Source organism: Balaenoptera physalus (genome assembly GCF_965194825.1).
Source record: "Balaenoptera physalus genome assembly, chromosome: 11".
NCBI classification, from domain to species: Eukaryota; Metazoa; Chordata; class Mammalia; order Artiodactyla; family Balaenopteridae; genus Balaenoptera; species Balaenoptera physalus.
In genome coordinates, this window is record NC_138896.1 from 20,875,513 (window position 1) to 20,903,262 (window position 27,750).

The window sequence follows — 27,750 nt, forward strand, 5'->3', positions numbered from 1 at the left end:
CAATGGTTCTATTAGACCTGTAATTAGTTCTCATTATTTAATGAATTAATAAAGGAGCATATATATGATCATAAACATGTTTTTAAAATATCTTGATAACTATTTCACTATAATCTTTCTCCTTTGGAGTTCTGGGCATTATATTGTGAATTGAGGTCCATCACAAAAAAGTTGAGAAGCCTTGCTCTAAACGAACTTTCACAGGCAGAATGTACGTCCCTTTACACAACTACTATACCTGGAACCTACTGAAATAAATTCAAAGAAGCAAAATCAGAAAATTACAAAGACTAGAGCACTACACCATGTCAAAAACAACAAGGACTATTTGCTAAATTCAAAACAATGGGGATCAAATGAAAAAGCGACATTGGAAATCAACTCACGATGCCTACCAGACTCAAAAGTTTGGTACATTCCTCTGGAAGTAAGAGAGGGTAATGTCCCAGGGCCAGGGCATCTGGGAACCAGGTGGACCCTTGCAATTCTGGTGTCCCAGGTCCTTTGGCAATGGCTTCTGGGCTGGAGGAGAAACACGTGGCTGTGACTCAGCTCTTTCTTGTTTTCCCCCAATTTCTTAAATAAAGATGGGAAGTTGGGATTGATCACCTTTGCAACAGTGTGTCAGTTTGACTGACAGGGAAAAATACAGTTGATTATGGCTGACAGACCTGAAGACGCAGATGACTGAAGAAACAACCATCAGCACATCAAAACAAAAAGCAAAGCTAAGGAAAACATCTGCGGAACTACCCCGTTACCCGGGCTGGTGTTCCCTGAGCTGTCCTCTTGCCTAGGGTCTGAAAAGTGGATTCAAACTCCCAGACCTCCAGCTGCAGCCTGATGGGAAGATGGAAACAGCGACCAGGTAAACAGGAGAACTGAGAAAATTCTACCCAAACCATGCTTGGGGAATTACAAGCTCAGGGAGAATCGGTCCTAGCCAGAGAAAAGTAATTAGAAAAGTCGAATATGTTAAATATTTTGGAAGGAAAAGAAGGCAGGAAAAGAACGTAGCATGGTAATGGAAAATGAACACATTTTCAAAGATTTCATTAGAGTGTAAGCACAACCCAAACTTACAATATTCCATAAACCTACCAAATTACTAGAGGCAGGCAAGGGGGCAGGAGGAGGAGGACTTTTTTTTAAAGGGAATATAAAATAAAATGACAGAAAATGAAGTATATTTGTAAACATAATGAATGCAGTTGGGTTAAACTCAGCTAACATAGGAGACAAGTCTCGGAATGGGTGAAATTATTGAACCCAACTATATACCCTTTGTAAGAAACACATACTAAATGAAATGACTCAGAAAGGCGGAATTTAAAGGCTATGAAAAAGTATTCCTGGGAATCTAAAACAAGCACGCACATGCATAAAATTTGAGGATGCAATATCAATATCAGAAAGTCAATTGAGTAAAAATCATAAAATGGAAAAGGCTGATAACTTTACAAAATCAAAATTAAATTTTCAATTAAGATATACTTGTCAAAATCTTTTTGAAATTATAATACAACATCAGAATATTCAATAATGACTGCTTGGACATAAACAGAAATGAATAGAAATAACAATCATGGAAAACTTTAGTATAACTTTTAGTATTTAAATAGGTCAAATATATAGAAACAAGTAAGATTTATAGGGTCTGAATAAAGTAGTGTGATTGCTTCCATAGCTGTGCCCAACTCTGTACCTTGGAAATAGAAGACAAACTTTTGCTAACACCTATGGAATATTTCCTAGTGTTGTTATGTGCTTATTCATAGCAATGGCCTCAGTAATTTCTATATTAAAATATTTGTATGAGATCCTATATTTTTCAGCTGCTGGTTATATTCCATTCACTTACAAAATTTATTAACGAAGACGCCATTGGTAGACATGTTTAATTCCAGATCCAGATTTTTGTCATTTCTAATCAGCAATCTTGAGCATAAATGCATCCTGGTGAATTTTTGTGAGTGCACCATTTTGGAAATTTCTTGGTGCTGGCAAACTGAGTCAAGTAAATTTTTGATTGATCACATCAGATTTCCCTCCAACCATCATTTGGATCATTTCTTTCAATAAATTTGCTAACTAGTTATTTTTTAACATGAAAAAAATTTTCTGTATTAATAGGTTAGTCAGGAAACTTACTGTGTGCACTTATTGTTTCTGTAGCTTTCCAGCCAACCCAGTTATATTTTCTAGGTAAACAATCATATCATCAACTCATAATGGTAATTTTACCCTTTTCCAATGTGGATTCCTTTTCTTTCCATTTCTCTCAACTCCTGTCTCTTAAGTAAAAACCTTGGAGATTGGCCAAGATGTGGGAGTACAAAGACCCTGAGCTCACCTCCTCTCACAAACACATCAGAATCACTACTTGCAGAATAATCATCTATGAAAATGACTGAAACCTATCAGAAAAAGATCTACAACTAAAGGCAGAAAGAAGAACCACAATGAGATGGGTAGGAGGGGAGGACTCACAATGTAATCAAGTCCTATATGCTCAGGTGGGCAACCCACAAACTGGAGAATAATTATAGTACAGAGGTTTCCCCATAGGAGAGTTCTGAGCCCCACATCAGGCTCCCCAGCCTGGGGGTCCTACACCAGGAAGACAAGCCCCCAGAGCATTTGGCTTTGAAGACCTGTGGGTCTTAATTTCAGGAGTCCCAATGGACTGTGGGAAATAGAGGCTTCATGGCTTCACTCTAAAGGGATGCACACAAAACCTCACACGCACCAGGACCCAGGGCACAAGCAGTAATTTGATACAAGCCCGGGCCAGACTTACCTGCTGGTCTTGGAGAGTCTCCTGGAGAGGTGAGGGGCAGCTGCGGCTCTCCCTGGGGACACAGACACTGGTGACATACATATTTGGGAGCCACTGATGCTGGCGGGTGCCACTGCGTGGGAGCCTCTCGCTGGCTTGTTAGCACCAAGACCTGGCCCCACCCAACAGTCTGGAATGCTGGATGCCTCAGACCAAACAACTAACTGGGTGGGGACACAACCCCATCCATCAGCAGACAGGCTGCCTAAAAACTTCCTGAGCCCACAGCTGCCTCTAGACATGGCGTCTACACACAGCCCTGCCCACCAGAAGACCAAGACTCAGCTCCTCCCACCAGTGGGCAGGCACTGACCCTGCCCTCCAGGAAGCCTGCACTAGCTTCCAGACCAGCCTCACCCACCGGGGGGCAGACACCAGACACAAGAAAACCACAGTCCCACAGCCTGAGCGCCACACAGCACACTCGTAGCAGGCCACACCCTACCCTGGGACCAGCTGGGCCCCAGCCCTGCCCACTAGCAGGACAACACAGGGACATGAAGGACCTCATATGCAACTGTGTCAGGAGCCCCACCCCTTCCCCCAGCAATCTGGAAGCAGCTCTGGGATCCCTGGGCCCTGCAGCCAGACTCCAGGACCTGGCTCTGCCTGCCAGTAGTCCAGCACTAACACTAGGACCTGGCTTCACCCACCAATGGCGGGGGGGAACAGCACTGGAGCCTTCTGGACCCTTACTCCACCCACCAGTGAGCCAGCACTAACCCTGGGGCCCTGTGAGGGGCTCTGCAGTCAGCCACCTGTGACCAGGCCCTACTAGGCAACGGCATCCACACAAGGCAAGGCCTGGCAACCAACTGGGCCAGGGGCCAACAAAGACAGACCACCCACATAGTCAGACTGCCACAACAGAAGGACCACAACACACAGCCCTTTTAGGGGGAATCCCTAAAGCTTATACCTTGGGTGACAAGAGAGGAGTATGCTGCAAGAATGCATAGGACTTCTCCTACAGAAGGCCACTTCTCCAAGGTCGAGAAATATAACTAACCAACTACATACATAAAAATACTAATAGCAATTGAGACAAAATGAGGTGGCAGAAGACCAGATGAAGGAACAAGATAAAACCCCAGAAGAAGAACTAAGTGAAGTGGAGATAGGCAATCTACCTGAGAAAGAGTTCAGAGTAATGATCATAAAGATGATGAAAGAACTCGGGAGAAGAATGGATGCACAGAATGAGAAATTAGAAGTTTTCAACAAAGAGTTAGAAAATATAAAAGAACAACCAAACAGAGATGAAGAATACAATAACTGAAATGAAGAATATACTAGAAGGAATCAATAGTAGACTAAATGATACAGAGGAACAGATCAGTGAGCTGGAAGACAGAGCAGGAGAAATCACTGCTGCTGAACAGAAAAAAAGAAAAAAGAATGAAAAGAAGTGAGGACAGTTTAAGTGAAAACCTCACTGTTTATTGCACAGACAAAATGCCAACCTATGTGCTGACCTACCAAGTCTGTGTCCATAAACCCTACTTTCTCTCAGCTACTATAGGTAAACTCTGGGTTTGTATCCAAGGCCAGCCTCTGCACTGTGCTTGGATTTCATCACCTCTGGACTTCTTTTTTTTTTTTTTTTTTTTAACGAGGAATCATACACACTATTTTTTAAATATGTACATGATTTGTGTAATCAAAGTTTACTTGAGCACAAATACTTTCTTTGCCTATAAAATTGCTGTTATCAGTAGCAGCAACACTTCCTGGCCAAGAAAGGCAGAACTCTCCAGACTTCTACAGCCTGGTGCATTGCTCCCCTTTCTTTTTCTGTGGATGTACACATGTGTATGGTGGTCAGAGCCCCTTCACCAGCCTGCCTCTCTCTCTCTCTCTCTCTCTCGTGGTGGTTTTTTAGGGAGAGGAAGAGGGGACCTGGGTGAAGACCTGGGATGATTTTCAGTGGGTGAAGCCATTAGGCTGTACCTTGCAGAAGCTCACAGTCTTCAAGGAGAGCGCTACTGCAAGTGCCCACCGAGGCACACCTCCATCCTCTGTACCATGCTCTCTAAGTTCCCTATGGACAGGGCCTCAGCTGCTGCTTCAACCTGAGTCTCATAGTATGCATGAGTCCTGGTAAATCAAGTAGTTTAATTCTGCATGTGCATTTTCTTTCCAACGTTGTGAAACCTCACTATTGGATTATACCATCAGTTTATATACTATTACATCTAATTCTAAAACAACAAACATATAAAAAACTCCCTGCTGTACCATGCCGTTTCTCAGCTCTCCTTTATAGGGCTGTCTATTCTTGCTGTCTCCACTTTCTTAGCCATAGCAATCAGACAAGAAAAATAAATAAAAGGTATCCAAATCAGAAGGGAAGAGGTAAAACTGTCATCATTTGAAGATGACATGGTACTCGATATAGAGAACCCTAAAGTCTCCACCCAATGGAGTCTCCACCCTCTTTTAATAATAATTTTGGATATGAAAAACAGACTACCACCAGGATCCCAGCAGTTTTCCATGTGGTCTCTCCTAATCACAACCTCTCCCTCCCCCTAAAGGTAATGACTATCCTGACATTTAGTGTAATGTCTTCTGTGCATGTCTTTGTAGATTTATTACCCACATATGTATCACGTCTTTGTAGATTTATTACCCACATATGTATCACTGTAGACTTTAGTTTTGCCATTTTTAAAAAATTTTGTATGTTTTTTAAGTCTCTTTGAATCTAGAGACTCCCCCTCCATCACTCTTCTTTTTCCTTATAATTCATTTGTTAAAGACAATTATAAGACAGTTTAGATTTGCTGATGATATCCTTAGGATTTAGTTCAACATATTCTCTATTTTCTGTATTTATTACAAAACAGTAGCTGTATCCTGAGGCTTGATCACGTTCAGTTTGATCTTTTTAGCAAGACCTTGGTGGTGGTGCGTTTTTTCACCAGGATGTACACAATGTCTCTATGTCTCTCTTTGTGATATCAGCCACTGATGCTCAACCCTAGATCCCTTAATTCACTGGGGTTTGCAAAATGGGGATTTTCTACATCTATCAATTCTTATTTGTGTACTAGCTGAACTAATTCTACAAAAATACATTTTTCCTACTTATTTATTTACCACTGACAGAGTTTAGAGAAGAAAGGCACAATATCAGAGTCTCCTTTGAACTTTAATGGACGCTTTGTCTCCATCATTCATTTGAAAACCACTCTAGTCAGGATCGCCTTTAAAGTACCTCTTGCCAAACACATTAATAAATTCACAGACCTTATATAATTTGACCCCTTGATAGTATTTGCCACAGGTACTCATTCCCACCTTTTTCACTTTTCTTCTTAGACACCACATTCCTCAACTGTCTTTCCTACTTCACCAAAGGCCCTTCCCAGTTTCCCTTGCAAGCATCCTCCTCTCTTCCTCACCTTTAGATGTTAGAGAGGCCTAGGCTCCCAAATTTATATCTCTAGCCCCAGTATCTCTCAAGAATTCTAGACCGGTATATGCGCTGGGCTGCATGCCATCTCATCAGGATGTCAAATAGTTTCAGACTTTACATGGCCCCCTCTTCTCCCCCAAACCTGCACCCCTTATTTTTTCCCATCTCAGTCAGCAACATCACAGTTTGCTCAGGGGCCATCTTTAGCTCCTCTGTTTCCTGCATCCCCAGCTTCAAAATCTGCCCTTAATTGGATCACTTCTTACCTTCAGAGATAAGTATTTTGTGTTTCTTTAGCCCAGTCTTGAATTTCTGCTTTAGCAAATATAAGGTAGAAGATTAGGCTTATCACATTATTGGCTACCATCATGAAGAAGATTTTAAGCCAGGGAGAGTCTTGATCCTGAGGAATTAAAGTGCAAAAAATTATAAATTTGTAACATTGTTTTGTAACATTTAAAATGTAATATTAAAATTAATATAGGCTCAACGCAGATCACTTAAACGCAGCAAAACACTATCACAAGGAACAAAAAAAGCCATTTCACTCTACAAAGATAATCATTATTTATCTTTCCATGTTTTGATTTAGATCTATGTATATATAATTTTTCATGTATAAAAAGGACATTGTATGTATATAGTGCTAAAGCCAAGAATGCTATGGTTTTTCATTTAGAAATATCTCATAAACATGTTTGCATATCAGGAAATATTTGACTATATCATAACTGTTACTGACTGATTGGTAATCCAGAGTTTAGATTTATAAAATTTACAAAAGCATCCCTTATTTCTTTAAAGTTGTTTTTCACTTTTTGTTGCTATAAATTTGAATATGTTGGTGGTTAATTACATATACAACAATGCTTTTGAATAAGATTTGTCAAATATGCTTTCCTTATTTATAAAAATTGTTGACACATTTTCTCTTTCAGCCTATTAATATGATCAGTTTCATTAACAGATTTTATTAATAGATAGAGTCACTTTTACTTTCACAGAAAGTGGCCTACTTAATCATGGTGTCATATATATTTTAATATGTTGGTGGATTCTGTACACAGGTAATTTATTTTTGGAATCCATATTCAAAGATGACATTAAATTTCAATTATGTTTCAGATTTTCTTTACCACTTTACCCTTTACTTTTTCATCAGCTGAGGTTAAATTTTATGTAGTTAAATGTAAAATGCATTGTGATTAGGTTTTGGTCTCTGGTGCTATGCTTTTCAAGGATGTCCTGCCTAAAGCTTAAATAATTATTAACTCCTATTTTACTTTAGTATCTTTATTGTTTCCTTTCTTCATTTACATTTTTTAATCACCTAGAATTAACTTGGGGGTAAATATGAGAACAGAGTGTAATTATATTTTTCAGGTGGGCTTGCCACTATGTTTTTAAAAAAATCAATCTATTCCTTCTGGTTTGAAATGAAACTTTATTATATAGAATGTATTCTTTTCAGAACTTGACCATTATTAAATCATCATCAATTTCATTTAAAATATAATTAAGAGTAGACACTGAAAAAAATAAAACAATGTTTCCTGACAAACTAGACATTAAATATATTTAATTATAGTGATTTCTATAATCAAACATGCCAAATTTGACAAATTTGACAGGTAGCAGGCAAACAGAAAGTGGAGGAAAAAACCAAGATGTGCTTAGAAATTTAATGATAAATAATAAAGCTTGTGGTAATTTTAAGTTAATAGAATCTATTGCGATTTGGAATTGAAGTCCAACCTAGAAACTTTTTTAAAATTAATTTTTATTGGAGTATAGTTGCTTTACAATGTTGTGTTAGTTTCTGCTGTACAGCGAAGTGAATCATATATCCACTCTTTTTTAGATTTCCTTCCCATTTAGGTCACCACAGAGCATTGAGTAGAGTTCCCTGTGCTATACAGTAGGTTCTCATTAGTTACCTATTTTATATATAGTAGTGTATATATGTTAATCCCAATAGCCCAATTCATCCCATACCCCCTTCCCTCCTTGGTAACCTTAAGTTTGTCTTCTACATCTGTAGATCTATTTCTCCTTTGCAAATAAGTTCATCTCTGCCATTTTTCTAGATTCCACATATAAGCGATATTATACATTTCCAACCTAGAAACTTGATGTGCCTCTCCCATCTAATATTTTCACTGATGTTGCTCAATAGGTGTGCAGCAACTTTTTGGACTTTGTACAATTTGGACTTCATATGGACTTTGTACAATTTTCAAAATACCCATAGGTATTTTGCAATATTGGTTGATACTGTGCTTTAGATTTTCCCACAGTATGCTACCTAAATTTAATTTTTTTTTTCCCCAGGAAGACAATTGCATTCTCTGTACATAATGTTATATTTTTCCTCTACACTTACATTGTATATATCCGTAATTAAGTTTTCTTGACAATTGTGTTTGCTAACATTTTCAGAATGCTAAACAATAGGATAGCAAACACACTTTTATTTTTCCTGATTTAAAAGTATATGAGACTAAAAATACTTATAGGTGTTATGCATTGAACACATAACATCTGATACTTGCATACATGATCTGATTTGGTAATTACCTTAACCCCATAGGTTTCTATGTCATCTTAGCCATTTACAGCTGGAGACACTGAGACTTTGATTAAGAAATGTTTCCAGGTCACATATCTTATAAGTAGGTGAGCTAAGACTTGAACAAGATAGTTTTGCTGGGGAAATATACACTGTAAACTACTAAGTAGCTGATTCTCATTGTTTCTAGTATTTTTGCTTAAAGAAAAACTTTTTTCCTGATAATATAATATCATCTTTTGTTGGTTAATATTTACTTCATTTTTTTATGCTGTCCTTACAACTTTCAATGTTTCTACGTCTTTATTTTAGGTATGTATTTTATATATAAATAGCATATGAATGGCTTTTGTTTTTAGTCTTACAAAATGTGTCCTTTAATTGCAGCGTTTAGTCCATCTATATTTATTGTGATCTTTGGTATATTTGTATTTATTTCTACCATCTGTCTTTGTGCTTTCAATTTGTCCTATCTTCTACCTATAGTCCTACCCCCAACCCCCACACCATTTCTTACCTTCTTTCACATTGAGGGGCTTTTGCTTCCTTTTTAAAAAATTTTTTTATTCCATGTTTTCCCCTCTCTCCTGGTTTGAAAGTTCCACACTCTATGTCTTGGAATTTTAATACACATACCCCCCAAATTTAATACTAATCTTTATGTATTAAAAAATTAGAGGGTCCAGGAGGAGCGGAAACAGGGAGTTCTTGTTCAGTGGGTATAGAACTTCAATCATGCAAGATGACAAATTTCTAAAGATCTATTATACAACGATGTGCATATAGTTAACAATACTAACTATACAATATTGTAATGTACACTCAAAATTTGTTAAGAGGGTAAATTTATGTTATGTGGTTTTTATTTTAACACACACAGACATACACACACACACTTATGCAATTTAAAAACGAAAGCTGGAGAATAATTCTGTAGTCTCTGAATAAATAGTGATGTATCTTAATTTACCTACTTATTTTGTTGGCTTTACATTGACAACTCCTGGTCTATATTGATTTTTCTCTTGTTTCTTGCCCTCTTTTATTAAAGAAAGTGCTTTTTATTTCATTTTCCAGTTACTTTGAAATTTATACACATTTTTCTGTATGTTAAAAATTATTACCCTAGAAATTACAACATGTATCCTTGGTGCACCAAACTCTATTAATACTTTTATCCTATGGCAAGAGAACATGAAGTCTTTGGAATAATTTATTCCATTTGTCCTCTCCTGATTAATTTACTATTGTTACTGTCCACTCTACTTCATTCATTCTATACACGTAGTTTTTTAAAAACTCCACAAGACACTATTATTATTTTGTACAATAAAACAAATAATAAGTGGATCTGCACACACCACTTTTACTGTTCTTCATTCCTGTTTGTACCTCCAACTTTCTTATGCTTAAAAACATTCTTTAAATGCCCATTAATGAATTGAACCTCCTTGATTTTTGTTTGCTTGAAATATGTTATCTCCTTTAAAAAAATATTTTCACTGAGTTTACAAATTTAAGTTGGCAGTTATTTTCATTTAGTATACTGAAGATATCATTCTACTGTCTTCTGGGCTTCCTTTTTTGTGGATGAAGAGTCAGAGATTAGTTTAACTGTTGTTCATTTGAAGGCAACCTTTCTTATTTCTCTTACTGCTTGTATGACTTTCTTTTTGTCTTTACTTTTCTGTAAATTCTCTATGAGGTGTGCAACTGTGGATTTCTTTTGTTTATCCTACTTGTCATTAATGGACTCCTTAAAGATGTGAATTGCTATATTTCTGAAAAACTAGAAAACAATCATTTTCTCTTCAAATTTAACTTCTGCCCTATTCTGTTTTCTGGAACTCCAGTTAAGTATATGTTGGGCCTTCTCACTGAGTCCACATATTCTGTATTTTCTATAATTTTTTTCTTAATGTGATTCATTCTGGATAGATCCTCCTGACCAGTTTAGATAGAGTAGGTTATACTACAGTAACCAATACCCACCGCCGCCCACCGCCGGCAATTCCTAGTGGCTTTTAAAGGCAGAGATTTGGTTTTTGTTTAAACTAAATGTCCATAGCAAGTTGGCTAGAGGTTATGCTCCACATCTCTTCATTCCTGGATCCTGGTCAACGGAGTTGCAGTTGACATTCTGATTGTTGCCAGTTGCTGTGTCCGAGAGAGTGGCCTCTTAGTTCTCAATGCTTCTCTTCAGAATGAATGCATATCACTTTCTCTCATGTGTCACTGGCCAAAATAAGTTATATAAATATATCTAACTTCAAGGAAGTGAGGAAATGCCCAAGAGGAGAACCAAAAAAATTATTGTAGCTGCAATAGTTACTTTCCAGCCTGCCCTCTGCTCCACAAACATTGGATTCACTCACCTTCCTCTATGCCAAACACACTAATCAAGGGAGACCACTCCAAAGACCCTCCAGTCCCTACCTTCGTCTGTTTCAGAGCCTGATTGAAGACCATTCAAACATTCATCAGGATGTGACTCTCAAAATGTCTGCCTAGCAGTGTGTCAGCATTACTAAGGACAAGTGATTGCTGTTTGTTTTCCAATCCTCCTTTTCTGCAAGGAAGTATTTATTGCAGCTATTGGATTGCTATGCTACCATTGTATACAGCATGATGGAGCACGTAATCCCTGATACAGAGGGCCATTATGCATTATCCCCCAGTAAAGGGTGTTACATTCTGCACTTTGAACTTGATGCCATAACCAGGTGGGACTTTGGATGTCTTTTGACTCCCTAATGGAAGGAGTAAAATTGTTGTGCATGTAGGTTTATACATTTTTTCAGGCTCTTAAATTGTCTTTCTTAAGAGAATTGGTCCAAATTACTTACTCTCCCATTAATGGAGGCAGAAGCCTCACTAATTCTCTTATTAGCTGTACTTAATCTGAATTTTTAATTTTTATATTTTTAATTACCAGAGGGTAGATTTAGTTCTTTGTCTAAACTTGTTTCTTTCTTTTTTTTTAAAAAAGGGAACGCTATTTATTTATTTATGTATTTATTTAGTCTGTGTTGGGTCTTCGTTTCTGCACAAGGGCTTTCTCTAGTTGCGGCAAGCAGGGGCCACTCTTCATCGCGGTGCGCGGGCCTCTCACTGTCGCGGCCTCTCTTGCTGTGGAGCATAAGCTCCAGACGCGCAGGCTCAGTAGTTGTGGTTCACGGGCCTAGTTGCTCCGTGGCATGTGGGATCTTCCCAGACCAGGGCTCGAACCCGTGTCCCCTGCATTGGCAGGCAGATTCTCAACCACTGCCCCACCAGGGAAGCCCTAAACTTATGTTTGTTAAGTTTATATTTATATTTTTTTCTTATTTATATTTTATTTATATTTTCAATCCTCTCTTTTACTTCTTTAAATATATACATATATGTCCAATATCTCTGAGGATCTGATTCGGTGGTTTTTATTCATCTCTCACATAACACATTATTTCCTCAAGCATTTTATAATTTTTGATTGATTGTGAAACCATATTCATCAAAACTTTATGCATATAGCACAGGGAGATCAGCTCGGTGCTTTGTGACCACCTAGAGGGGTGGGATAAGGAGGGTGGGAGGGAGGGAGAGGCAAGAGGGAAGAGATATGGGAACATATGTATATGTATAACTGATTCACTTTGTTATAAAGCGGAAACTAACACACCATTGTAAAGCAATTATACTCCAATAAAGTTGTTTTAAAAAAAAATCTTTATGCATAAGGAAATTCTGGCGTATGAATTTAGAGTTTCTCCAGAAAAAAAATGTATTTACTTTTACTAGGCATCTGTGGACTACTAGAAATTCAATTCTTGGCTTATGGCATTTGGACACAACAGAATTTGAATTAGAGCCTCAAACCATTGTGAAGATTGGTTTATTGTTTCAAACGTTCAGAAGAGTCTTTATTCAGTTTTCCTCTCCCTTTGTAGCTGAGGTTGAAATAGATAAGTTTCCTCACTGGGCAGAGACAACTTCGGACGGTTCTGGAGCCATGTTTCCTGCCACCTTTGGGGAAAGTCAGCTCAGCAGGTCTGAATGAGTTCATTGGAAGAACAGGCTGAGTGGGCTCCATGCTCAGGGGGAGAAAACACACCCTGGTCTCCTGGAGTTCTTTTTTAGAAAGGCTACCTCTCTGATCAGGGAGCTTCCATGGTTATAGTGATGTTCCTAGCCTTTCTGATACCATAAGTCCTAGCACATGATGGTGGGGGGGCTCCTCTCTATGGGAAATTTGGCCATGGTGAGTACAAATTGTCTCTCCTTGGCCAAAGTTGTGGGACAACGAACAATTGGAGTATTTGCCTGAACACTGCTACCTCTTAGCTTGGAGATTTTCCTCCAAAACTTTCCTCCAAGTTTATATATGAGCTACATGGTAGTAGTGGTGTGAGGTTGTAGTCCTTAGTGGTTACAGATATATATCAGCATTTTCATTCTGACTCTTCTTTTATGAGTGGTTTTGGGATATTATCTCTTATGCTCTGTTTGTCCATTATAACTGGGTGTCCATTATAACACCCAGGATGGGCAATTTCTCCAAGGCAGCCAGTGGCTTTGATGGTCATTTACCTCTCTGGAATCAAGCTCTTCCTTCATGTTCAATCTCTGAAATTTTCCCTTACTTTTTTTTTTTTCTCAAGATCAGGCATGCATTTAACATGATTGTTAAAATTTGATAAGGCATTTAAAAATTTTTTTAATATATATTATTAGATTCTGGAACCACAGAATTCATCAGAATGTGTTGGCAAAGACTGTATAGCCATTTGCATATAGTGTGTTGGAGAAGGCATGTTCAGGTGTATCAGAACAGAGTCATCATAACAGATCAATAAATCCTGGTCAAAGATGAACTAATGTAACAAATAATAAAGAAACTTAGTATTAATGGTTAGCGGGTAAATTATCTGTGGCTTAAGAAGAAAAGTCAGAGTAAATGTGATGGTTGAGGAATGTGCACGTGTTTCCAGTTATCACCTGGGTGACGATAGTGGTTTTGCCTTCACTAGGTAACCAGCTTTGAGAACTGGGGTTTCTTTACATAATACTATCAATTTATACAATATTCCTTTAGAATCATCCACGTATTGATCATTTCTGTTGCCTCTTTTCCTTTTTGTATCTCCAATCTACCATCTGGGATAATTTTATTTCTCCCTAAAAAACTAACTTTAGCTTTTTTTCTCAGTGCTAGCCTACTTTTGATGAATTATCTGTTTCTGTTTGAAAATGGATGAATTTAAACTTCATTTTTTATGATGGATTTTTTTTGATGGATTGTAGAATTCTAGACTAGCAGTTATTTTCCTTCAGCACAAGATAAGGCATTTTAAGTATTTTTAAGAGGAGAATTTCAGGTAACCTCATCCATAGAAACAGAAACCAGCCTTCATAGAATTGTTTCTTTTGGTCATTTTAAAATTGTATTTGTTCCTGATTTTTCATTCCTTTCCTGACAAAACTATATCTTCTTACTTATATTACCATTCACCCAGTCAACTACCTGTTTTGATAAAGGCACACATTAATTGTTAAAAATCACAGAGGTCCACTTCTGTTTCAATAACCAATGACTAAAGAGTTACCAGCACAACTAATTGACATATAGCAAGAAAGAACTTGTATCATCTGTAAGTTTGGAGGGAATGCCAAGTTTAATATGACACAAAAACTCATAACTCACCTCTTGCTGATGTCTCCTCTGCAACTTTTTTTTTGCATTACACTTTCTTTTTCTGTACAGTTAGTATGAGAAAAATAATTACCCATGTCTGGGTGTTCCTTACCTGACTAAGGATCACTCCAGTCACAGTGGAAGCAACCAGTCCTCCTGTTAGTCCAATTACATTTGTAAATCCTTTAAGAAATCCATAATATCTATACAAAAATGAATGACAATACATAGATGTAAAGTAATACAAGTGCTGCAGGAAAAACCTAACAAAATGAGACTTAAGAGAGATAACTGTTGACTTCCTAAATTTCCCATTTCCACTATTCAAATTCCATTACAATGTCTGAAAAAGTATATGGATATAAGTAACTTTCTGGTTGCACTGCAGAGCCAGAAAGGTTGGCTTTAGCAGTAAAGAATATTAATATATTGAGAAAATGAGGCCATATTAGAGTGAAAGCCAGCAGAGTTAGGAAATCTATAAATACAGTTGAGAAATTCCAAAGGTGATGTGTGCTGGTAACAGGAACAGGTTTGGGATTAATACAAAATTGAAGGGCTCTGTTCACCTGACCTATTCTCACAGTCTCACAAATACCGGCCCCAACGATTGCTCCCATTGTTCAGGCAAGGAAACCAGAAACTTGTTTACAAGCAACTGTGATTGGCCATTCCTGAGCACCAAAACCAACTTCAGCAGAGAGTGAGCTACAAAAGCAGGGAAGCCACAGAGAATAATAGATAAAGTAGGGATCAAATCCATCAGCCATAAAGAACAAGGAAGTGCCTCTTGCAGAACAGAATCCGTGTCTAATCAAGAAATTAGTTCACTCCAGGACAGGGAGTCTGTTCCTTTCCTGCCCAACAGATTTCACCATTAAATTTTCTCTGTTTTCAATTCTTTCCTTTTATGAGAGTGAGGGCTTTTTGTTTGTTTTGTTCTGTCTCTTATTTTATTTCCTTGGGTTTATTCCATTCTTACTCTGCCTTTACCTGTTGAATATGGGAGCAAGTGTATAGTTTATTAGTTTATGGGTCCTGGGTCAGAGAAGCATCTGGACCTAGAGTCCCTGGATTGTGGAGCTGTATGCAGTCACATGGTGGAAATTTGAGTTGTCTCTTTTTGGGGGGAGCTGGAAAGTGTCTTTTAATGTGTGAAGAAGAACATTTATGGTTACGAGCAGCCACAGGTGCAGACTGGGGCAGAAACCATCACTTGTCTCCAGTATTCATTGTTTCCTTTTTCATTTTAGCAATAGAATCCCTGGGTTTTCAGTGATAATAGGGCCCCTTATACCTTTGGGAGCCCTTGTTACTTTTGCCTTCATAATCACCTTCCACCATAAAAAATACTTAAAATTTTATTTTATGACTCTGTCTATGTGTTGTGGAACTTTTCAATTTCATCTAAATTGTCAGATTTATTGGTATGAACTTGTTTATAATATTCTGTTATTTTCTTTATTATATGCTAAGAGTTATTACAATGCACCCTTTTTCATCACTTATATTGACAATTTTCCCCTTTTTCTTGATCAATCTTTATTTCACTAATTTTATTAATTTTCAAAGAAGCAACTTTTGATATTGTTGGCTTTACATATCATTTTTTTGTCCTACTCTTCATAATTTCTTTCCTTCTACTTTCTTTGGGTTTAATTTGCTGCTTTTTTTCCCTACCTATAATACCTGAGATACAAACATGATTATTGATATTAAGACTTAATTGTCTTTCAGTATATATGTTTAAAGCTATACATTTCTCTGGGCATGATTTTAAATGCATCCCACATGCTTTGATATGTCATATTTCATTGTAATTTAAAATATTTTCTAATTTCAAATGCGATTTCTTCTTTGACCTAAACATTAGTTTCAAAGCAATGAGTTACCTATCTTTTGTTTTGATAGCAACCTTAATTTCACAGTGATTAAAGAATGTATTCTGAATGGTTTTAGTCATTTAAATGAATTGCAGCTTGCTTTATGATCCAGCATATTGTTAATTTCAGAAAAAATGTCCCATGGGCAACTGAATGTGAATTCTCTCCTTATTGAGTGCAGTGTTCTACATATGTCAATTAGGTCAACTCTGTCCATTGTTGATGTTGTTGTTTAATTATCCATATCCTTACTTTTTGTCTACCTCTTTTTTGGTATAAGCTATTGAAAGAAGTGTGTGAAAGTCTCTTCTTTCATTGTAAATTTGTCTAGTTCTTTGAGTTTGCTCAATTCATGATGAGTATAAATTAAAGCTGCATGATTGGGTTCCAAAAGAAGTAGAATTCTGATATTTTCCTCTTTACCATTATGAAATATCACTATTTCTAGTAATGTTTCATGAATTAAAGTCTATTTTATTTGATATTAACATAGTTATTCCAGGTTTCTTGGGGTTAATATTTGTTTGGCATATCTTTACCCATCCTTTTATTTCATCCTTTCTGTATCCTCATGTTTAATTTGTCTTTTATTTGCAGCATAGAGCTGAATTTCCTTTTTTATTGAGCTTGACAATCTTGATACTTACTTGGAGTATTTCATCCATATTAATTTAATATAATTACTGATATATTTGTGATTATCTGCTCACTATTTATTTTCTATTTGACCTACCCTTTCTCATTGCACTTTTTTTCCTTTCAGATTAATCCATTTTCATTTCATTTTTCCTTCTATGACATTATTTCACTATTCTTTTCAGCACTGAAGATATAACATGCACTTTACTTAAGTTTATTATGAATTATACTTTTACTATTTTCATTATAATGCCAGAATATGAGAACATTTTTAGTTCTTTGCTTTAGTTCATCCTGTATTTTCATTCTTTAGTGTATTTTATTTCTATATACATTTCAACTCATAAGATACTCTCTGTTGTTTTAAAGATCAATGGTCTCCTAATTGCACACATATTTACCCCCCTATTGCTCCTCAGTGCATCTTGCATTTTCAGGTTTCATCAGGCATAATTTCTTTCTGACTGAAAAATTCCTTTTAATATTTCTTTTAGTGAAAATCTGCTGATGAAAATTTCTGTTTGCCTGTCTGAAAACATTTTTATTTTGCTTTGATTTTTGAAGAATATTTTCACTAGGCATAAAATTCTAGGTTGGCATTTATTTTTCAGCATTTTATAGAACTCATTTCATTATCTTCTGGCTTTCATAGTTTCTGTTGAATAGTCAGATGTCAGGCTTATTCTTGTTACTTGAAAGTAGCATGTCTTTTCTCTCTAGTTCCTTTTAAGATTTTTCTCTTTATCTTTGACTTTCAGCATTCTTACTATATATATTATATATATATATATATATATATATATATAAATTTACATTGTATCATGATTTAAATTTGCAGAGCTTTGTGCATGTGTGGCTTATGGTCTTTTATTACTTTTGAGCTATTTGGGGCTGTTTTCTGTTAAAATACTGCTTATGTCACATTTTATCTGTTTTTTCCTTTTGAGACTTAAGTACAGATTTGTTAGCCTTTTCACTTAATTCCACATTTCTGCTAATTTCTTTATTTTCTATTTTTTTCTCTGTATGTTTCAATTTGGATTTTGTTAATGATGTTTTCCAGTTTACCAGTCTATCTTCTCTTGTGGCTATTTGTTATTAAACCTATCTATGAAGATCTTAATTTCAGACATTTTATTTTCAGTTCTAGAATTTCCATTTGATTGTTTTTATAGATTCCAGTGCTGGTCAATTGTTTATCTTTTCGTCTATTTTCTTCAGCTTTCTCCCTGGTTTCTTGGGTATATTATCATAGATATTTTGAAGTTCATTTTGCCTGATAACTTTATTTATTTATTTATTATTTATTAATTTATTTATTTTTAATAAAGATCTGAGAGATCTTTATTATTTATTTATTTTTGGCTGCATTGGGTCTTCATTGCTGCGTGCGGGCTTTCCTATTTGCAGTGAGCAGGGGCTTCTCAATGTGGTGGCTTCTCTTGTTGCAGAGCATGGGTTCTAGGCTCACGGGCTTCAGTAGTTGTGGCATGCGGACTCAGTAGTTGTGGCACACAGGCTTAGTTGCTCCGCAGTGTGTGGGATCTCCCTGGACCAGGGATCGAACCTGTGTCCCCTGCATTGGAAGGCAGATTCTTAACCACTGCACCACCAGGGAAGCTCTTACCTGATAACTTTAATATCTGTATCATTTGTATGACTATTTCTAATGGCATTTTATGGTTATTAATCAAATGGCCCTGTCCCTTGGCATGCCTAGTAATTTTTATTTAATGATGGACATTAAATAAAGAAGCTATAGACTTTAGAATATATTGTATTTTGCCAGAAAAGATTTACTCTTTTCTCTAATAGATAGATTTGGAGGGGAGGAAATTGAACACTCTAACCTAAATAGGGAATGAAATGAGATGAGGCTAGGCTTCAATTTTGATAAGACTCAGTTTACCTCTGGTACCCCCCCCCCCATTCCTTGAATATAGCTCTCCATGGTGTTAAATAGAGAGCTTGGTATACTCAGCTGGGTCCCTCCAGGCCCTGGTAGATCTTTTCTCCTTAGCACAGATGGTATGGGAAATTCTGCCATGTTTCTTATTGATTTTTAGCTTAGAATTTTTTTGCCCCTTACCCTATTAAACTTCAGAATTCAAAAAACATCTCAAGGAGAGAAACTGACTTTGTGTTTAAGTTCCCTTAATTTCCAATTTTGCCACTCTAGCCCTGTGCAACTGACAAATACTTGGCTAATTTCTATGTCCAGAGCTGCAGGCTTCTACCAGGGCCAAAGCTGGATTATCAGCCTTTTGCCAATTTCCAGAATTGGCAAATAGCCCCAAGGAAAAAATGGTGGGGATTGTCAGCTCACCTCTCAGAGGTGCTAGCCTCTGATGTCTTTGGTCCTACTGGCTTCTGCTGCTGTCTGATACCTTTTAGTGAATACTCATGGTATTTTATCTGGACTTTTCCAGTTTTTCCCAGCCAGAATGTCAGTCATACACAAGCTGCTCAATCCCATGAGGAGGTTTACCAGTTTTCTCAAATTTTGCTTTATGGTTGTAAAATGTTAGATGCATAGAAATATCTTCTAGTGGATTAAAATAATTATAAAATATCCTTCTTTATCTCTAGTAATGTATCTTGTCTTAAAGTCTACATTGTCTGATCTAGTTTCCTTTATTTTACTTTTAATCTACTACATTTTGATTTTGCTTTTATTTCAATCCAGATTAACTTAAAATTTGGAAGAATCAGTTCTTTTATATTTCATGTTTTTCTGACACATTTGACTTAAAATGATCATCATTCTATTTTTTTCCCTTCTATCCTATCTTCCTTTATAATTTCACTCGATTTCTTTTTCATTAATTTAAAAAAAATATCATTCCCTTTACAATTTTATTATCCCTCAGTAGTTACCTTAGAGGTTAAAACATGTATCCTCGACTTATTATGCTCTAATATAAATTAATATTTTAAAAATTCCCATTAATGAAAGCACCTTGGGACACTTGAATTCACTTATACCTTCTCATCTTATGGGCTATTTATTGTTATGCATTTTAATTTATATATTTTATACCCTATAGGGTATTTTTGTTTTTGTTTTGTGAATTCAGTAATTACTGGATTTACTCTAATATTTTTCCTCTCCTTCTCTCTTCATTTGTTTCTATACCTCTATGTTTCATCTGTGATTATTCTACTTCTGCCTGAAGAATTCCCATTTAATAATTCTTTCACTGGAGGTCTGTTGCTGATGAATTCCCAATTTGTCTGAAAAATGTTTTTCTATTACCTTAATTCTTGAAGAAAATGTTTGTTGGACAAAGACGTCTAGGTTAACAATGATTTTTTTTTTTTTAACATGTTAGGAATTGGCTTCTAGAGTTCATAGTTTCTGTTGAGAAGGCAGTTGTCAGTATTACTATTGCCCCTTTGAAAGTAATGTGTCTTTTGTATACAGCTGTTTTTAAAAGAGCTCTCTCTTTTTTCACAGTTTTGCAATAACAAGTCTAGGTGTGGATTTCTTTGTATTTATCCTATTATTTATTCAGTAACTATAGCACCTTTAATGACTATGCTCTCTTTTCAGATTCAGAAGTCTTTGGCATGCTGTGGTGGTTGGAAAGGATTTAACCTATTTTTACTGAAAGAGGTGCTTTCATTCCATAATTAGAGATATAAACAAAATCCCCAGTGTCAAGAGTCCTGAGTGCCACAACAATTACTCTGAAAATCATTACACATCCACAGTATGGAGCAGTTCACTAATCTGAGAGTTGCAAGGTGAGAGCTTTATATGCTCCATACCTCATGCCACCCAAATCCCAAACAGTAGGTATTTGATATGGGGAATGAAAACAACCTTGAGATTGTTTTAATGCAGGACAGTTTCCTGGACAGCTATTAGCTCTAAAATTGCTTATTCTTCAGCTGCAATAACCCATGGTAAAAGCATTTTGGAAGGGTAAATAGCTGCTGAAGTCGACTTTCAATTTAATTGATTTTATATTTTGGTGTAATAATGATTTAGTAGAACCTAAATAAGATTCAGATACCTGAACGATACTTCAGTCCCACATGGGGGGAAATTCAAGGGTGCATGACCCATCCATCAATCAAAAATAATTAAAAGCAATTAAAAAAAGTTTTGGAGCCTCCCTTTAAGAATGTCAAGGGGATGACAGTGCCTGCTTAATGCATCACACAGCATCTTTAGAATCCTCTGTGCTTTTCTACTCATGCTACCCACCAAAGAGATGGTCACTACATTCCCAGGTCTTCTCTGTCTCACTCAATTTCATTTCCCAAACAATATTCTCACAGAAACACATCTGTGTCTCCTCTTCTTCCTTGACGCCTTCATTATGCTCAAAAAATATAATCACTTGCCCTATTCCTCAGTTTTAGCAAAGACCAAATTCTCCTAAAAGGACAGTTGAGTAATTTATCCTCTAAGGGGACTCTTTTTAATAGGCAAGGGAAGTATATGGTTAGGAATATTAGGAATAAGTTTCATCCCCAACCATTAAAAAGTTTAAGCATTATAAATTAATATGTTTGTGAAATAATGCACATATGCCCTAAATATTGAGGATGAATTAGGTTAAGAGACTAAGAATATTTCCAAATTGTCTATTAGTATATCTTCTCTGATGCTACAAAATTACCTGGCTAACATGGTATTTGGGCCCATTAGAATGATGCAACTCAGGTCAAGTTCTATGTTATCCAAGCCATTGCTGGCTGAGATATTTCCCATCTTAGTGACCAGGTACTGGTAAATAACACCAGTGAGGCATTTACTACATCTAGACGGCTCCGGAGGCAGACATATCTAAGTATGAACCTTCCCTCTACTTATTACTAATCATGTGACTTTACATACATTCATTTCCCAGGTCTTTTGTTTCCTTACCCACACTATGTGGACAATATTATCTCACATGGGGGCATAACAGGCACATAAAAAATACTCAATAAATGGTAGCTATTTATAATTTCCTTTATCTATTTGTATATACATTCTTAATTTACCTGTTTTTCAGAGTGCATATGGCTCAAATGGAATTGTGTATTCTATATCAAATAATCCTTTTATGTCTTTATATAATTCCAAGTAATCAGAATACCTGCAGGCATTTTTAAGGAGGGTCTCAGAACTCAATAAATCAAATGGATACATGTCTTCATTACTCTGGCCTTCACCTAGTGTAGATCTGATGGGCAAGATTCTTTACAGAATTGTGACAAAGTAGATTATTCTTGGTTTATTTTTGCCTCTCTACCCCAGGTCACTGGTTTACAAAACTTCAAAGAAGTCTGTTCATATTGGATCTATGTTCTCCAGAGAGTGCTAGCCCCATAAAGTACAATGTGAAGAGTGTCCCCTAGAGTTGTGCAAATGACAGAACTGCTTCCATTAGTCACACTTATTATATCTAAAAAAAGGCATAACATAGTAAAAAGAGGAAAAGTTCTTTGTCACAGAGATCTGGATTAAAATCCTAACTAATATCCAAGCCAGTGGTGAGATCTTAGGCTGACAATTAAGTATCTGAAACTCAGTTTCCTTAGTTACAAAATAAATATTACTAACTGATGGCTTTTCTTCATGAGTAATAATATATAAACATGGTATAATAACAATTTTAATGGATCAGCTAACCCTTATACATGTTTACTATGTTCCAGGCACTTTCTATGTACTTGACTATATTAACTTGTTTAATCCTCTTGTGAGGATAACTTTATGAGGTAAGCATTTTCTTATTACTCCCGTTTTATAGGTGAGAAACACGTGTTGAGAAAGTAAGTAATTTGCTTGAGGAAAATGGTCATGAAACCCAGTAGTCTGACTCTAGAATCTGTTCTCCTGATCACTGGACTATACTTCTTCATACACATGTGAGAGTTGCATACATTTGCATATATCATTTGGTATATAAATATTATTTAAGTTATATGTCTGACCTATATAGATGCTTCTTCAGAACTTTTGGCCTGCTGACCGTCAGTTCCAAAATACTTGAAATCTTAAAACTTTGAGAACTTGGATACAAGAAAGAAAGAGATTTTTAAAACCCTACCTGGGAGCAATATCCAAGACATTTATTAATATTCCACCCATACAAAAGCTTCCTGTTGCATTAGCAAGTATCAGGAAAATCATAGTGCCATGGAAGCTGGAACTCAGGTAAAGCAGGCACAGGCTGAAGAGGGCAGGCAGGAGAAGTCCTGGGGAGTGATTCAGACAACACAGTCAGGTGTATCCCAAAGATGGAGGTGAAATATCCCAAAGTGCTTGAATGTCCTGGCTGTTTCTTACCTAGCAAGGTGAAGAGTTTCCGGATGGTGAGTAGGCTGAGAATATTCCTGGACAGGAAGACGTCTGACATATGACCTGCTAGGATAGCAAAAATCCAGGCAAACAAATGGGGGAGGGAAGACAGCAGCCCATTCTGAGGAGGGAATGTTATTGTGAGTGAGTATAAGAAACAGGATAATCCCTACACTGAAATTCAGTATCTAAAATTTGTACTGTCATATAGGAAGCCATCAACGTACAATCCCAGAGTTACTTCTGGGGACATACTACCCAAAAGAAAGAGAAAAATAGTTTTGACGTCAGAAACAGTCATCACAATCTGCCTAGTTTTCTGTTGGGACCTGAAAGTCCTAGATGGTAGAGAGGAAAACTATGTTGGGAATTGGAAATGCTGTCTGTGGGGAAAATGATAGAGATGATAATGCTAACAATTGAAAACATGTATATGGTGCTTATTGTGGACCAGCTGCTGTTAGTCCTTGCAGCAAGTCCATGATCTCGTGGAAGATAAAATTGAATCTTAGAGAGCTTAAGTGACCTCACTGTTACACTGGTCCCTAGGCTGGGTTACTGGAAGTTCATTATAGAATATCTCAAAATGTCAAGCCCAGACTCCATTTCTAAAGGAGTCTTTTCTGGTTATTATGGCATCAAACAACAGAAGGTTCCAGGCATCAGTAATTCTCCAAGTCAGACAACCAATGAAAGTGCCAGTCCTTTCAGAGCAAGCTGTGAGTCATGGGTTCACAACCCAGGACTCTGCCTTTCCCCACGGGAGAGGATTGGTATGAGCTGGAAAGGGTGGTAGAGCCTGGCCAACTGACTTTCAGGAAAGGATCCGACCCTGCAGGGAACAATGGTGTTGAGCCTTAAGGAATACATAAGGGTGATTATACAGGGAATGCGAGATAGGGAATCTGTGGGAATGTGGGTGAGTGTGGTATTGTTGTGGGAGTGCTAGACACCATGTCTACACCTTTTGTTCTGGTCAATGTTGACCTAATAATTGGAAACAGTGACGTCTCCAGGTAAAGAACATCAGCTAAGTAGTATAGGGGTGGGCAAGAGCTAGGACTAGAGTCATGGGAGAAAAGGAAATGGGTGCAAAGTCCTTCATAAAGTGAAGAACAGAAGGAGTACTTACCTCTTTTACATTAATATGAAACTTGGAGTTGATAAACATTGGTGTATACAGACTCAGGAAGCTATTTGCCCAGAAAAAAGCAAAATTACAGAGGGAAATGACCCATAGTGGAGGAGACTTAAGCATAGCCTTGATGGGCAGAGATGGTGCACTTGAACTGACCTGGAAAGGAACCCATTAATCATTAGCACATTAGGACAAGATGGAACACATTTTATTTGGCACAGAATCTGGGAGATACCAAAGTGGAGCATGCGTGTTCTACCTGCTGGGTGAGGGCGGACGTGATGTATTCCTTCTCACTTTTGCTTATACATGGGTGGTCCTTTGGGTTCTCATAAAACAGAACGAACCAGAGAAGACTCAAGGCACAACCACAAGCACCTATTGGAACAGGACAAGTTAGAATTGGAATTGCTTCTGTCTATAGTGAGTTTCTTTTCAAAACTGGCATTTTTCATTATTGGTCTGAGAACCTAGACCTCCTCTTTTCTTTTTTGGAACTTTGCAACAAAGCTCACATTTTGATAGTTTTCTCTGTATCCATAGCTGCGTCTCTCAACAGAATGAATTTTACAGAAATGGTGGTAAACCCTCTGGCCTCTCCTGATCTCCTAACCTCTATTTTTCTCCACGCAGGACAGCTGGGCTTCCCTGCTCTTAGGTCATCATCTCTACAGATTCCTAATGTGTTCTACTGTGAGAGTATGGCATAGCTGAGCCCACACAGGGCTTGATAATCACCCAGTTTTGAGAGCTAGGCCTTAGCTATGCTCCTAAGATGCAGTCCAGGCCTTAGGGATTGCCCAAGTCCCATAAGAGTTTGCCAAATTATTTGTTGTTTTTCAGTTTTTTATACTAATGATCTGATCATAAGGAATCCTCTGTTAGGACAGGGAGTATGTAGTACTCAGTAGTCAGGCTTCCAGAATTGCATTCATTCATTCGACAAATATTGGTTAAATGTCCATTATGTACCATGAACCATTCTAGGTCCTGGGAATACAACAGTGAATAAAACAGACAAAGCCCTGCCTTCACAGACTTTAGTTTCTAATGGATGAGACAAAGATAATGAAAAGTAATTAAATAAAAGGTAGTAAATGTCAGTGAAAAGAGCTATGGAGGAGAGTTATGGGGAGAGGAAGGAAGGAGTACCATGTTCAGGGAAGGCTAGGACATGGTTGGGGCACAGACACTCCAGGCAGAGGGAGAAATAAGTACCAAAGCCCAGAGTTATGAGGCCAGTGTTACTGGGCAGGGAGCAAGGTGAGGGTGGAAATGGATGAGGATGAGAGGTAATGAGATCAGACCATGTGGAAACCTGGAGCCACTGTAAGATCTCAGATGTTTACAACACACTTTAAGACAACATTAAAAGAATACTTTGACAATATACCATTTCCACCTCATTCTGTGACCTGAGAGCCCAAACCCAAGGCAAAATGTAAATGAAGAAAAGTGAGCACCTAATAAATACACATGCAATACATATATTTCTCTATATTATTGTACTCAACCCTCAGAAAATACATTTGATCCTATTAGCTCTTTTTCAAAATAAGAAAACTGATGCTCGGAAAGATCTGCTTGCTTACCCAGGGACACATGATTAGTAAGTGGTAACTGACACTTAAGCATGGATTATATTGTCTACGGAGGGAAAATAGCCCTAGAGGAGGAGGCTGGAGAAAAGCTTTGAAGAAAGACAAGAGTTAATGGCAAGTAGAAGAGGAGAAGTCTGCAAAGGAGACTGAGAGGGAATGGCCAGAAGGATAAAGTCCACTGCAGGAAGAACAGGGTCAGAGAGACTGAGATGAGAAGGAAATGTCCAATCACTGAGGTTCAGTGCATGGAGTCAGAGGCAAAGGCACGAGGGAAAGAATGGTATTATTGAATATGATTGAGAGTTCAGGTCAAATGTGGACTGAAAAACTTCCACTTGATTTATGGGCATGGAGCTTGGTCAGCATTTGGGAGGCATATAAGGAGTTTAGAAGTTATCACTCCCATCCTTACAACAAGGAAAATGTTGAACAAACTAAAAATCAATAACTCTTCTTTGATCCATCAGAGAATTGAGGTCACAGGGCAAACCACTGCTCTCCTGTTTCTAGAGAGACAGACAGGCAGATACAGAGAATTATAACTTCCCAGAACAGAAGCCCAGAAACAGAAAACTCCATTGGAACCAGTCAGTTCTAGGGTAGGAAAACCTAGCAATTGATGGCTTGCTTTAGGTTCAGTGTAGACAAGTTTGAGAGATGAAAAGTCTGGGGATAGGGGGCCCAGTCTTAAGAAGACCCCTCACACTTTTGTGAGTTTTATCTCAAGAACACCTAGCAGGTTCTCACAGTGAATATAAGAGAAAAATCCATCCATCCTTCCAGGAGAGGAAGGGAAAAGTAGCTATTTTGAATTATGTCTAGAGCATTCTGTTCTTAACAAAAACTGCTCAAAGGGAAACTGTTTTACCAGAGCCTAACCAACTTAAGGGAAGGGAAATATCCAATTCCAGCCCCTTCTTCCTGTCTCACTTAAGGAGGGGAAAAAAAAACTGAGAAGGACTTGTGAAGGTCAAGTTCGGGGCAGAGGCTCACTAAAATACTGAAACCTAATCACAGGACTATAGAACACTGTCTCCCCATGTACACACCTTACCACCACATCAAAAGTGTCCTGCATGTTACTGGGAATCCACCTAGAAGAACTACACATCACAAACCTTATTTAAGAAGTCTCTAGAGAAACTCAAAGACAAGGAAAGACAAAAACAAAGACACCAGAGGAAGCTGTAGCCTCTGAAACTTATAACTATAGCACACAGTAAGCACAGCCTAACCCCTAGCCAGAAAAACATAAAACCTCACACTAAAGGGCTATTTTTCTCAGTTCCTTTTACCTAGTATATCTTGTTAGCTTTCAACAAGAAAAACATGAGGCACACTAATAGACAAAATATGTAGTTTGAAGAGACAGAGCAAGCATCAGATCCAGACTGAGACACAGCAGAGGTATTGGAATGATCAGATCAAGAATTTAAAACAACTATGATTAAAATGCTTATGGAAAAAGCAGACAACATACAAAAACATGAGTAATGTAAGTAGAGAGATGGAAATGCTAATAAGGAATCAAAAGAAAATGCTAGAAATCAAAAACACTGTAACAGAAATGAAGAATGCCTTTAATGAGCTCATTAAGATACTAGACACGGTCGAGGAAAATCACTGAGCTTCAAGAAATGTCCATAGAAACTTCCAAACCTGAATTGCAAATAGAGTAAAAGAAT

General features: G+C 37.2%; 1 protein-coding gene across 13 annotated transcripts in view; it reads right to left on the bottom strand.

Moving 5' to 3' along the window:
* The window catches only part of SLC17A1 (solute carrier family 17 member 1), a 79,979-nt gene that overhangs the window by 12,497 nt on the left and 39,732 nt on the right, over nucleotides 1-27,750 (bottom strand). For 12 of the 13 annotated variants that reach the window (XR_014250837.1, XM_082413048.1, XM_082413041.1 and 9 more), the window contains 6 exons: nucleotides 24,724-24,842; nucleotides 24,459-24,620; nucleotides 23,315-23,447; nucleotides 23,076-23,223; nucleotides 14,616-14,706; nucleotides 6,527-6,663 (listed from right to left, as the gene is read on the bottom strand). Coding sequence is in view for 12 of the 13 variants with exons in the window: in XM_082413048.1 (XP_082269174.1) it covers nucleotides 6,529-6,663; nucleotides 14,616-14,706; nucleotides 23,076-23,223; nucleotides 23,315-23,447; nucleotides 24,459-24,620; nucleotides 24,724-24,842 (788 nt within the window). In the remaining variant the exon portion in view is untranslated. The remainder of the gene's footprint in view (nucleotides 1-6,526; nucleotides 6,664-14,615; nucleotides 14,707-23,075; nucleotides 23,224-23,314; nucleotides 23,448-24,458; nucleotides 24,621-24,723; nucleotides 24,843-27,750) is intronic. The other variant, XM_082413049.1, reaches the window with a different exon arrangement.